The following is a 12,528-nucleotide window of genomic DNA, read 5'->3' as shown; positions in this document are numbered from 1 at the left end:
CTTTTCACTGTAACTGTTTTACAAGCCAAGGGCCTTTAAATATGAGGTTAGGGCTCATTCTCTGGATGCTTGCAGGAGAAGGTGCAGAGTCTCGAGTACCGGCTTGTACTATGTTGATGCGATATAAAGAAATACTGAAAGGGGTGCCAAGGTTTGGGGCCAATACCCTCTGGGGTGGAATTCCGCCACTCCGTGTCGTGTGTCGTCTCTCTCTCTCTCTCTCTCAGTTCAATTGTTAATGAAGTGCTAAAAGTCTGTTCAGTCTATTCTTTTCCATTGGCATGTGGTGCCCGTCTTGTGACAGTGGTATCAGAGCATCAGGCATGTACTTTTCTGAAAGCATACCGGTCCTACAAAAGAGCAAACAGAGCTATTGGATATTTATTCGAGGTATCCTCTGTCTGCTCTTTTGTAGAGCCGGTATGCTTTCAGAAAAGCACACTCCTGATGCTCTGGTACCACTGTCATAAGACGGACACCATGTGCCAATAGAAAAGAACAGACTGAACAGACTTTTAGCACTTCAATAACAATTGAACTGAAAGAGAGAGAGAGAGAGACGACACGCGACACGGAGTGGCGGAATTCTACCCTAAAGAGTATTGGCCCCAAACCTTGGCGTCCCTTTAGGTATTTCTTTATATTGCATCAACTCAGTACAAGCCGGTACTTCAGATTGTACACCTTCTCCAAGAAGCATGCCAAAGAGTGAGCCCTAGCCTCATATTTAAAGGCCCTTGGCCTAAAAAGTAGTTACAGTGAAAAGCCTTCAAAACTCAAAAGCTTCTAGTCCAAAAGCAATGCCAAAAAGCTGTTAGCGTAATTTACGAAAATCCGTACAACTGCCACGTCAGCAACCAACGCAAAACACGGAATTCCGTACAGCCTGCTACGTCATCAGTCAGCGTAATTTTCAGAAAACTTGCCACGCCATCAATTCCACGCAATTGTGTGTGTGTGTGTGTGTGTGGGTCTTGCTTTATTTTAATCCTTTATGTCACTTGGGGCCCCATTGGACGGGGTCCTCATAAGTTGGTAGGACTTCTTCTTCTGCTACTTGTTCTTCTTAAGTGCTGACTTTGCCTGCTGTAGCAAGAGTTGTTTCCCAAACAATGACTGTGGTGAAAACACTACCGGTGCTGATGGATCGAGGTTTGGTTCCGAATTCCTTTCCAAAGGTTCAATGATGAGGGAAATGGATGCACGCTAGATGCGAATGCGAATGCAGAAGAGGTTAGGGATCTAGGCTCCAACTCCTTCATATCCGCATACAAGGCTAGGAGATCTTGGTTGATTTTGAGCGCTAGCTTTTGGGCCAGATGCTTTTGAGTTTCAAGCTTTTCATGTAACTGCTTTTCACGGCCAAGTGCGTTTAAATATATGGAGAGGGCTCATTCTCTGACACTCTTCTGGGTGAAGGTGTAGAGCGTGAGTACCGACAATGTGCTGAGTTCAAGCATTATAAAGAAATACCGAAAGGGGTGCCAACGTTTGGGGCCAGTGCTCTCTTGGGGTGAAATTTTGCCACTCCCCGTCTCGTGTCGTCTATTCCTTTCAATTCATTTGTTATTTGAAGTGCTTAAAGTTGTTCAGTCTGTTCTTTTTCGTTGGCACGTGGTGCCCGTCACGTGACACCACATGTATTCAACCGGGCTATAGGGCAAGGCTTCTGAGAGGAGTGGACGCGATACACCATTGTGTCGACCCACAAATTTGGGGACACCTCGGACCCAGGGAATTACAGGACTATCATGATTGACCATACAATGGCCAAACTGTATGGGGCAGTACTTGAGACTGAGCTTAGTTCATATGGAGAAACTGAGGCCTACGGGCTCCTGGCCAGGCAGGGTTTATGCGGACCTTCTCCACCATCGAGCACATCTTTGTTCTCCGCTTCCTCATTGATGAGACAAAGGTGCAGAAGAAGAAGCTCTATTGCTGCTTTGTGGACTTTTGTAAAGCGTTTGACACCGTCCCACGGGAGAGGCTCTTTCAACGACTTCAGAGTCTGGGGATACCATCGGAGATGATATGGTCTATGTATGCTCTCTATGAGAGAGTAATTGGAAGAGTTCGTTGTCTAGGCGGCCCGTCAGAGTCTATTGCTAGCACCATTGGTGTTAAGCAAGGATGCCTCCTCTCCCCGACCCTTTGTGGTTTCTACATCAATGAGATCTCCGACTACATCCTACGATCAGGGGGAGCGGGAGTTGACCTAGCAGGTACTCTGTCACGGGGATGGGCACATGTGCCAACGGAAATGAGTAGACTGAACAACTTTAGACACTTCAAATAACACTGAACAGAATGAGATACACAACACGAGACGGGAGTGGTGGAGTTCCACCCCAAGAGAGCACTGGCCCCAAACGTTGGCGTCCCTTTCGGTATTTCTTTATATTGCTTGAACTCAGTACAATACTGGTTTACGCGCTCCGCACCTTCACCCGGAAGAGTGCCAGAGATTGAGCCCTCTATACATATTTAAACGCCCTTGGCCTATGAAAAGTAGTTTACATGAAAAGCTTCCAGCTCAAAAGCATTTGGCATAAAAAGCTCCCAGCGCAAATTACGAAAATCCTTACATGTTCCACATGTGGCACTGTCAGCGTGTTTTGCGGGACTATGTGTACAAACTGCCACGTCATCATGTCAGTGCGTTTTGCGGGCGTCCTTATAGCTGCCACATCATCAACACTTTACAGAAATCTCTCTCTGTGTGTGTGTGCGCGCGCGTGGGAACTTGTTGTATGTGATGTCTTTGTGTCACTTGGGCCCCATCGACCGTAAGTTGGTGGGAACTCTTCGTTAAAAATAGGCCACTCGGCAAGACTTTGCAAGTTGGTAAACTTCTTCTGTTGTTGCTCCTTCTTCTTTTGCTTCTTTAATTAGGGTTTAGCTCCATCAACCGGGATCTGCAGGTTGGCTCCGTTCTTCGGTGGCTTGACACGTCACCAGTTTGTGATATCCTCCAATCCACATTATGCTATATGCTGACGACATTATTTTGATTTCAGAGTCACCAGAGGCTCTATGTGGAAGTCTCTTTCAATAGCAGACAATGCCCCTTCTCCATGGCTCAAACTGCCACTGACAGACTCACCTGTGGATATGCAACTTTGGCCATGCTAGAGCGGAGATGTCATCATGCACACTTTCAGGAGCCCCACTCGAAGGGGTAGCTATTTGATACATTAGTCACCCCAGCCGTAATGTACGTAGCAGCAGTGTGGGCACCCAAGTTGACAGACAGCCAGTGGAGACGGATCGAGAGACCACAGATATGCATGATCTCTCGCTTGTTTCAAGCCAAGCACACAGTGCCACAGGACATCATCAGGGCAGAGCTTGCTATCCCCCCATGGTAGTGGAGGCACTCTTTCAGATCGTCTGCCTTATCGAGAGAGTGAGAGCTCTCGATTGACAGACTCACACGGCGAGCATTCGAGGCAGCCATACAGATAGAAGAGTTTGGATATGACAGAGCTTGACCATGGTGAGAGCATTGTTAGGAGCACATGGCCTTGATCTTGAGAGCTTGCCACTGTTCCAGTATGACCCCGACTCACCCCGGGTTAATCTCTCACGTAGTGAGTGAAACATAGTGCTTCGACAGGATCTCTGGTAGCTGTATATCAGAGAGACTTGGATCACATCTCCCCTTCAATAGAAGATGTCACACTACAGAGATCATTTCCTTACCATACTCGAGGACGGGTTTATACAATGACCACGCTATTTGGACACCCACAGGCCATACAACTCAAGGGTGGCAATTAGTCAGCTCAGAATATCATCACACAGACTAGAGATAGAGGTGGGGCGAGCTGATGACATTCCCAGGGAGGAGAGAGTTTGTCGAGTATGGAGAGAGGAGGTGGAAAGTGAGGAGCATTTTGTTTGTAGATGCAAAGCCTATGTTGACATAGAGATAGACACGAGTCATTATTTAGAGGGCAAGCTACCCTGCGTGAGATCATGCACTCTTCAGATTAGAGACAGTTGGGGTGCTACCTACTAGAGATATAGAGGCATAGAGATATACTTCTGCAGCCACATGAGACACGGGGGGGGGGGGGGGAGACAGAGACAGTCATAGCTTACATATTTTTTCTAGAGGACCATGCCTCCTCCACTTCTGGACCCATCGAGGGGAGTGACTCTCCTTCAGGCTGAGATGAGCCGAGCTAGACGACGTCCACGTGTTACGAGATGTCGGGCCTCACAACTCCACCACCGACAGATCGAGGAGATCCAGACCCGAGAGCGTCGAGATGTTGAGGAGAGACGAGCCCAGATGGTGGCTTCACCCAGTTGCATTAATCCAAGCAGCACTTGCCTTTGATCCTCCCGTGTACCGCATTCTACATCCACCTATTAGCACAGGATGGAGCTAGCTAGCTTGATGCATCTGCATGGTTGTACTACCCCGAGCATTTAGACATGCACACATCCCTAGTACTAGAGCTCCATCCCCCCCCCCCCCCCCCCCCCCCCCCCCCCCAACACACACACACACACACACACACACAGATTCCATCATACACCGAGGTTTCCCCTTTTTGTACCAGTTTGGATTGTTTTTCTTGGAAGACATACCCACATGTATACTTGATTTGTCTCATAGGTCGACTTCGGCCTCACATTGACGTGGTTTGTCTGTCAACCTTGGTAAAACCAAGGTTATGGTGTGTAATACCACCCCATAGTGGATCGGGAGGTCAACACTCGCATTCACATACTGCCAAGAGACAGTGGAAAATGGTTACACTTACCTTGGGGTGGTTTTTAGTGGACCATCATTTTTGTTGAAGAGAGTAGCAAAGACTAGACTGACCAGATCCTATGCAACATTGGGTAGATTGGAGAGGATGTGCTCACGGGTTCAATTTCAGGAGCCTCGGATGAAGCTCTGGCTCTTTGACACTATGGTGGCTTTCGCATTGCTCTATGGAGCTGAGATATGGGGACCTTCATTGGACCATCATGGGAGGTCGGCATAGTCACAAGGGACGCGTCCCGAGGAGTGGGGACGAGGGACGGGGCTCAAATGGAATTTTAGTGTAAAAAAGAGGCTGGATGGCAAGTGGAGCGGGAAGCCCAAAAATGGGCGTCCCTTGTGCTAGGAGGTCGGGTCGCACTGATGGATGGGGGGACATGGAGAAGCCTCTTGTCTCTATGATCTCGTGGCTTATTAGAGCCAAGGCTTCAATACCACGTGACACTATCCGAGCAGAGCTAGCTGCCCCCCACTAGTGGTTGAGGCGCTCACCAGATCAGTCTCCTTTATACACCGCGTGTGGGACCTTCCCAGAGACAGATATACCCGCCTATCACTTGAGTCCTTCCGACAGTTAGCCATGCAGGGAGATACAGCATGTTGGTGTGGGGAGATGACATCATGGTTTGAGGCACATGGGTTCAACATGGATAGATTGCCCCCCTTCCAGTACTCAATGGATGCACCCTCTCTGACTATTACACAGTTCGAGATCATTAGGCTCATCCGCCAGGACCTAGCTCAGCTAGATACGAGGAGGTCATGGATACAGCCGGCATAGGAGCTGGGCTCGAAGATGGCTTTGTATAGAGAGCATCTTCTCCAGCTTACGGAGGACGCCTTTGTGACGAGACCCAGATACATGGACAACCACTTGTCTCATGGGATACGATGTGCTATTGGCCAGATACGCACATCTTCACACCAGCTTCGGGTCGAGATTGGGAGATACAATGGAGTACTAGCAGAGGCCAGGACATGCCCCCTGTGTCACATGGAGCCTGAGACAGAGTTGCACTACAGATGCCATTGCCTAGTCTACTATGAGATACGAGGCCGCTTCCATTGCCTGTTCAAAGAGGGCTTTGGACCACTCTCTAGAGTTGTGGGGTACGAGGACCAGAGATGCCTGGGATTGTTTTTGCTCGAGCTGCATAGACATAGAGAGAGCGTGATGAGAGGAGAGGCTAGCTAGTCTCAGAGATGGATCGCAAACTTCTTTAGAGTAGACATTGGACACCCGGAGAAGCTACTACCACAGCAGAGCCCACATTCTCCTCACACCAGAGGCACGTTGATCGACCAAGCTACTGATCTAGGGAGATCCAGACGCCCACGACCGCGGAAGAGGACTACACAGCATCGACGTAGGCTGCATCAGAGGATTTGGATCACTTTGGCCAGACACGTAGGACGCCCGGTTAGACTAGTGACCATGGAGGAGATTGATGAGATTCGCCAGCGACCGATGCTGCATCTCGTGTGATTTAGCTCTTTCTGAGGATACACCCACACTGTGTTGTCTTAGCCCCCCTCTCACTTCACCCCCTACCCATATCCTACACAAGCTCAGTTAGTTGCTTAGCTCACATCTAGCAGCTTAGGATTCTATAGTATTTTTATTTTGTTACTAAGACTTTGTATCAGATCCACCACATTGTAACTTTCTGGTCTCATAGACTCATAGGTCACTTTGGCCTTTTGAAGACGTTAATATAGCATTTCATCTCTCTCTCTCTCTCTCTCTCTCTCTCTCTCTCTCTCACACACACACACACACACACACACACACACACACACACACACACACACACGGAACTTGGTCAAATAAAACTCAGGCTTCTTTATGTTTTGCTCATTGGCTTTGGTGTCATTTTGTCTTGTCCATTTTTCTCATCACTTGTCACCTAAAGGCCAAGTCCTCAAAAAATGTGCGAACTAAATGGCAGGCAGATTATGTTTTATGTCGAGAATGCTACAGCAATGGGAACCTTGGAATAGGGATGACAACATCAGATTTTATGCCTTTCTATGGGCAACCTGAGCAGACAGATAATTTTGATATTGGCAGCTGGACAGATCAGGAGACCCTGATGCTTCTAGAGGCCCTTGAGATCTATGGTGACAACTGGGCAGAAGTGTCTGAGTTTGTTGGGACGAAGTCAAAGGCGCAATGTATATCCCATTTTATTGGCCTATCAATTGAAGACAGATTCTTTGAGGATATGGAAGTTCCCCGCTCCTTTACAACAGTCAATACTGAGGACGCAAACTTGGATTCACAGGAGGAGCCGGCAGTCAAAGGCATCGATTTAGAAGCAAACTTACCTTTAGGCTTGGACAAGCCAGAAGCAATCATGGAATCTGGATATCAAGAGGGATTGCAAAGTGAAGCTGAAATTTATGTAGCATTTGAAGGTGCCAGTAATCCTGTCATGTCTTTGGTATGTGATTGTCTCTGCCAATAAGAACCTATCACAACTGTCTGTATGATTCATAGAACTAATTTTTTTACTTGCTTCAAAATTCTGATTTTGCAGGTAGCATTTTTAGCAGCCACAGTTGGACCACGTGTTGCCGCAGTCGCTGCCCATACTGCACTCTCAAGTCTTTCTGAACACTATCAAGCAACTCGGTAGGTGTTACGTTTCATCTTTATTTGTTTGCCAGGTGCAGTAAAGGAGATGGTATTAGGTCTCATTAATTGGTATTTGGTAATTCACAAGTAATCCATTTGTAGAGTTTGTCATGATTACGTTTCCTGTCATAGGTGATAAGGAAGCTATTGGCACGATTCAAAAACAAGTTGATCTGCATCATTGGGAGTACTTAAAATTGCAAACCATGCTAAATCAGTGAATTCGCTATAGTTTTTGCACATTCGGCATAACACCATGTTGCTTGGCCTCTCTTAACAATCACCAGTTTTGGACAAGTTGTCTTGAACCAGATGTTGAAGTACAGACCAGAATAGGACAGTCCCTGGTCTTCCTTATTGCATACGGGGATTTAACATTTAAGAGTTTTTCATTTCAAGTTTTTTAGACAATTTTATCAAAATTTTGAGTTTTTTTTAACCAAACGTGTGTCATGGCATAAAGTATCTATTTAATGTAACTTTCAATCATCACAAGACTCCATATATGTGTGGTTGACGAAGAGAGAAAGTAAAAATTCTAGAGACGTGCCTCCAATTGCTATGTGTGTACATACATACATACATATATAATATCTTTCTTTTATAAATGTTCATATATATTTTGTAAGTGTTTAATATATATATATTATTCTATAAGTGTTTAGTTATTTGAAATATATAATTGTTATGTGTTGAGTTTGTTTAATTATATACTCGTTATAAGTGTTTATTGTATATATTTTATAAATATAATACATGTTTAGTAATTTAATGTATATATTTACTTGGTGAGCCAAAGGTTCTTTTCCCCCTATCTGATCGCACAAGCCACCACCTGGCTGCTTCTCATTCGCAACTTTTCACTCTAGCAAAAAGCTAAGTAACAAGTTGAAAAGACGCTGCAAGTTCAGAGCAATTCGCGCAGTTCGCAAGCTGACAGAGTTTTTCGCGTAGTTGGGAGACGTTCTCGCAGGCAGCACAGGCAGTTCGCTCTTCCAGTTCGCAGGTTCCCAGAAGCAACAGGTTTGGTGACTCGACTCCAGATTATGCCAACAAATCATCGATTGAAATCTGATATCTTCTGTTTTAGGGCACTAGAATAGACCTTTGCCATGGCTTGATCGCACCAAATTTCTGATCTTTGAGAGTGCTCATCAAGTCGGCAAGCATCCGAAGTACCTTCCAGGTTGATGATCTGTGAAATATAACAAGTAACCACAGTTTGCAAGCTCTCTGGTACTCCTTTCAAATAAGGCCACCGTATTGAGCCACTTCGCTTAATCCTCAGCATAGACTCGGAATCTTAATCCAGAGGCCTGCGACCTCGCTCAAAGAAAAAAAAAAGAACGATGTGAACTTGCGTTGCGATCTCGCTCGAAAAGCAATAGGTAGATAAGAAGGCCAAGAAGCAGCATAGTATAGGAGGATGCTAATTGTTGATGGTATTGGCTTTCGACAGTGAAAAGCACCAAAGCTGGCGGTTTCTCGAGGGAGCAGTGCTGGCCAAAATCAGGGAGGGCTGACACAGTTGAACAGGCACAGACCGAGGAACAGGAGCACCTCACAAACCGAGGACGAGAAGAGTTGATGGGGAAAAAGTCTACGAGCGGCGTAGGCAGAGGAGTTGATCAGAGACGACAAGGAGAAGTGCTGGTGTAACAGACTTGGACACTCCAAGTCAAGAATCAATCACAACAGCACCAAATAACCACTTCAAAACAATTCACAGATCACAATAGATTTGCACTGGCTCGGCGGAGTTTCGTGCCTAGAGATATTATCCCCAAAGACTGGTGCCCCTTTCGGTATTTCTTTATGTATTAATCAATCTTCAAAGTACAAGAGAGCCGTTAGGGTTTTACTCTCAGACTCTGCGTCCAGATGTTGTGCAAAGTGAGAACCCTCTCCGCTTATTTATTTGTTTACAAGGGACGCCAAAAGCAGAGCCCCAAAAGCTTAAAATCAAAAGCAAGGTTTCTCTCTCTCTCTCACACAAGCTCTCTCTTGAGCTTATAATCAAATAAAGCAATGATGCTCTCTCTCTCTCTCTCTCTCTCTCTCTCTCTCTCTCTGAGAGAGCATGGTACTCACAGGTCAGAGCATGGTTTGAGGGACACGGTCTTGACATGGAGAGCCTACCACCATTCCAGTACGACCCCCACTCACCATATGTTCACCTCTCTCGCAGTGAGAGGAACTTGGTATTGAGACAGGATCTGTGGCAGCTATACACTAGGAGAGTCTGGGAGTCACCTGGCTTGGGGACGAGGATGTCAGATTACAGAGACCGGTTTCTCACCATATTGTCTGGGGGGTTCATACAGAGACCACGCTACATGGACACATATATGCCACATAGCTCACGGGTGGCGATTGGTCAGCTGAGAGTGGCTTCACACAGGTTAGAGATTGAGATCGGGAGACATACTGGTGTTCCCAGGGAGGAGCGAGTCTGCAGAGCCTGCACAGAGGAGGTGGAGAGTGAGGAGCACTTTGTATGTAGATGCAGAGCATACACTGAGATCAAAGGCAGGTATGAGGCCTTATTCAGAGGACAACCCACTCTCGGAGAGATCATGGACTCTCGAGATCAGAGACAGCTCGGACGTTTCTTACGAGAGATACAGAGCCATCGAGACACACTACTACAACCACACACAACTACACAGACAGAGGGGAGACAGTCGCAGCTCACAGACTTCTTTCAGAGGATTGCCGCCCCTCCCTCACCAGACACTCAGAGGGGAGTGACACTCCCACAGGCGGAGGTGAGCTGAGCTAGACGACGACCACGAGTCACAGGCTACAGGGGCGCGAGCTCCCACCACCGACAGATCGAGGAGATCCGAGCCCGGGAGCGCCGTGCCACTGAGGAGCGAGTGGCTCAGATGAGGGCCGACCCGACAGCTTTCATCCGGGTAGCCTTGGCACCAGACCCGCCCATGTACCACATCTTACATCCCCCCATTAGTACAGGATGGAGCTAGATAGCTTGATGCATTCTCATGATTGTACTACCTTGAGCATATAGACATGCATATACCCCTAGAGATAGAGCTCCATCCCTCCTCAGATACTCCACTACCTACATTCAGTTCAGTTTTGTATCAGTTTTGTTTCATTTGTCTTTCCGATAGACGGATGACATACACACCATGTACATTTGATTTGTCTCATAGGCCGATTTCGGCCTGACATAGACGTTACAAATCTTTCTTTCTTTCTTTCTTTCTCTCTCTCTCTCCTATGCGTAGGCAAAAATAAAGCAAAGTTGACGAAAAAGCAATAGAAAAACTGCTGTTAATTCAGCCAGCGCCATTTTCGGATTTCAAGCCTGTTGCTAGGGTTAGGGTTAGGGTTAGGATTTCTGATAGATTTTAGGGTTTGCAGGTTTTAGGGTTAGGGTTTGCAGAATAGGGTTTTCAATAGCAGTCAGGGCTAGGGTTTTCCGCATGCTCTCGGGCAGACACGTCATCACTTTGTGACATACCTCCCTCTTGAAAGCATTGTAATCGCCCTCGATTACGCTTGCAAAACAGACAGAAGCCATAAACCGTCTTAGCAGACATTGACTGTTAGTACCTACGTACTAGGAACACACATCTAGCACATGCACCAATCGACAGTCACATCACAGGACATCACATGACATTCAACATTCATTCGGATCTTAGACCATGATTTATCGGCAATGTAGCTAGCAATCTCATCTAGATCCAATCGGGACCTCGTCGACGTTCGATTGAGTAACCCCTATTGCAACCATGTCTATTCAAGATCAATCAGACCAAAATGCTGCAGTCATTTCGTCTATCAGTTCCTGCACTCAAAAGAAGTCGAGAACAAATCAGTATCATAATCAGGAATTCCATTTCATAAAGTCATCCAGCAGAACACTGTCAGCTCTCAGTATCCCTGAAGCTCAAAGAGACATCAGTGACTTTAGTATCAAAATCAAGGCATTCGTTGACAAAGGAGCGGAGTGACTCCCCTCTTGTGCATCCCACTGCACCAGATCTCCAGCCAAGCTGAATTTTGGGTTCCATTTGGAGTAGACTATGCTAAACCAAAAGCATCGAGGTAAAGTTTCACAATCTGAGGAGTATCTGCTAGGTCCTCCTTCCCCATCCACTTCTCATCCAATGTAGGATAGTTCTTGAACTTAACCAAGAACCCCCTTCGGTCTTTACCTTTCTTCGTATCCTTATGTGCCAAAATCTATTCAGGAACAAGGATCTCCTCGTTTTCTTCCACTTCGGGTTGCTCATCGAGCTCCTTATTATCAGACATATTACCTTTAAAAGGTTTCAAGAGACTCACATGAAATGCATTGTGAATCCTCCAAGTATCATGCAGTTTCAGTCGGAAGGAGACATCATTTATCTTTTAAGTGATCAGGAAAGGTCTGTAGTATCGCATACTAAGCTTTGGAAAAATCTTCTCCTTTCCCTTTTTCTTTCTCAGGCGTGCCTTCTCAAAACGTAAGAGCACCCAATCGTCCTCCTTCAATTTCAACTCGCGACGATGGCGATCCCTTGGTTTTTCCTGACATTCTTGAGACTTGTGCAAAGTCTCGCGAACCTTGGCAAAAGCTGTATCTAAGTCTCGCGTATATTCATCCCCTTCAAAAATCTTATCTTTCGTGCTTAGGAAGCGTAGAACCTTCGTAGCACCTTCAACGATCTCAAATGGCGCGTTCCTTGTTGAAGAGTGTATCGTGTTATTGTAGGCAAATTCCACCAAAGGTAGGTACTTTTTACATTGAGTCTTTTGATCTGAGATATAAGACTTCAATAAATCTAGAACCACTGAATTTGCAATCTCAGATTGTCCATCAGTCTGCGGGTGGAACGATGACGAGAACTGCAACCGCATGCCAATGTTCTCCCAAATTGCCTTCTAAAACAAACTCGTAAATATGGGGTCTCTGTCAGAGACAATCGTGTTAGGCATGCCATGTAATCGGAAAATGATCGTGACCATTCTGTGTTCTCGGGAGATCAAAAAATGAAATCCATTGCAATACTTTGCTAGGGGCGGGTGGGTATGGGTAAAAGGCTGTAACTTTCCTTGTGCTTTATGCCTGTCAAAATTGACCTTTTGGCAT

At 46.3% G+C, this 12,528-nt stretch overlaps 1 protein-coding gene across 4 annotated transcripts in view; it reads left to right on the top strand.

The window, feature by feature from the left end:
* Positions 1-12,528, top strand: part of LOC147419758 (SWI/SNF complex subunit SWI3C-like) — a 99,038-nt gene that overhangs the window by 29,601 nt on the left and 56,909 nt on the right. For 3 of the 4 annotated variants that reach the window (XM_086506376.1, XM_086506378.1, XM_086506379.1), the window contains exons 3-4: positions 6,697-7,227; positions 7,324-7,418. In XM_086506376.1, the coding sequence (XP_086362502.1) occupies positions 6,697-7,227; positions 7,324-7,418 (626 nt within the window). The remainder of the gene's footprint in view (positions 1-6,696; positions 7,228-7,323; positions 7,419-12,528) is intronic. The other variant, XM_086506377.1, reaches the window with a different exon arrangement.

This window comes from Adiantum capillus-veneris, chromosome 29, assembly GCF_014529385.1.
Source record: "Adiantum capillus-veneris isolate H3 chromosome 29, ASM1452938v2, whole genome shotgun sequence".
NCBI lineage: Eukaryota > Viridiplantae > Streptophyta > Polypodiopsida > Polypodiales > Pteridaceae > Adiantum > Adiantum capillus-veneris.
Note: the sequence above shows the minus strand (reverse complement) of the source record. Positions and strands in the feature narration are given on the sequence as shown.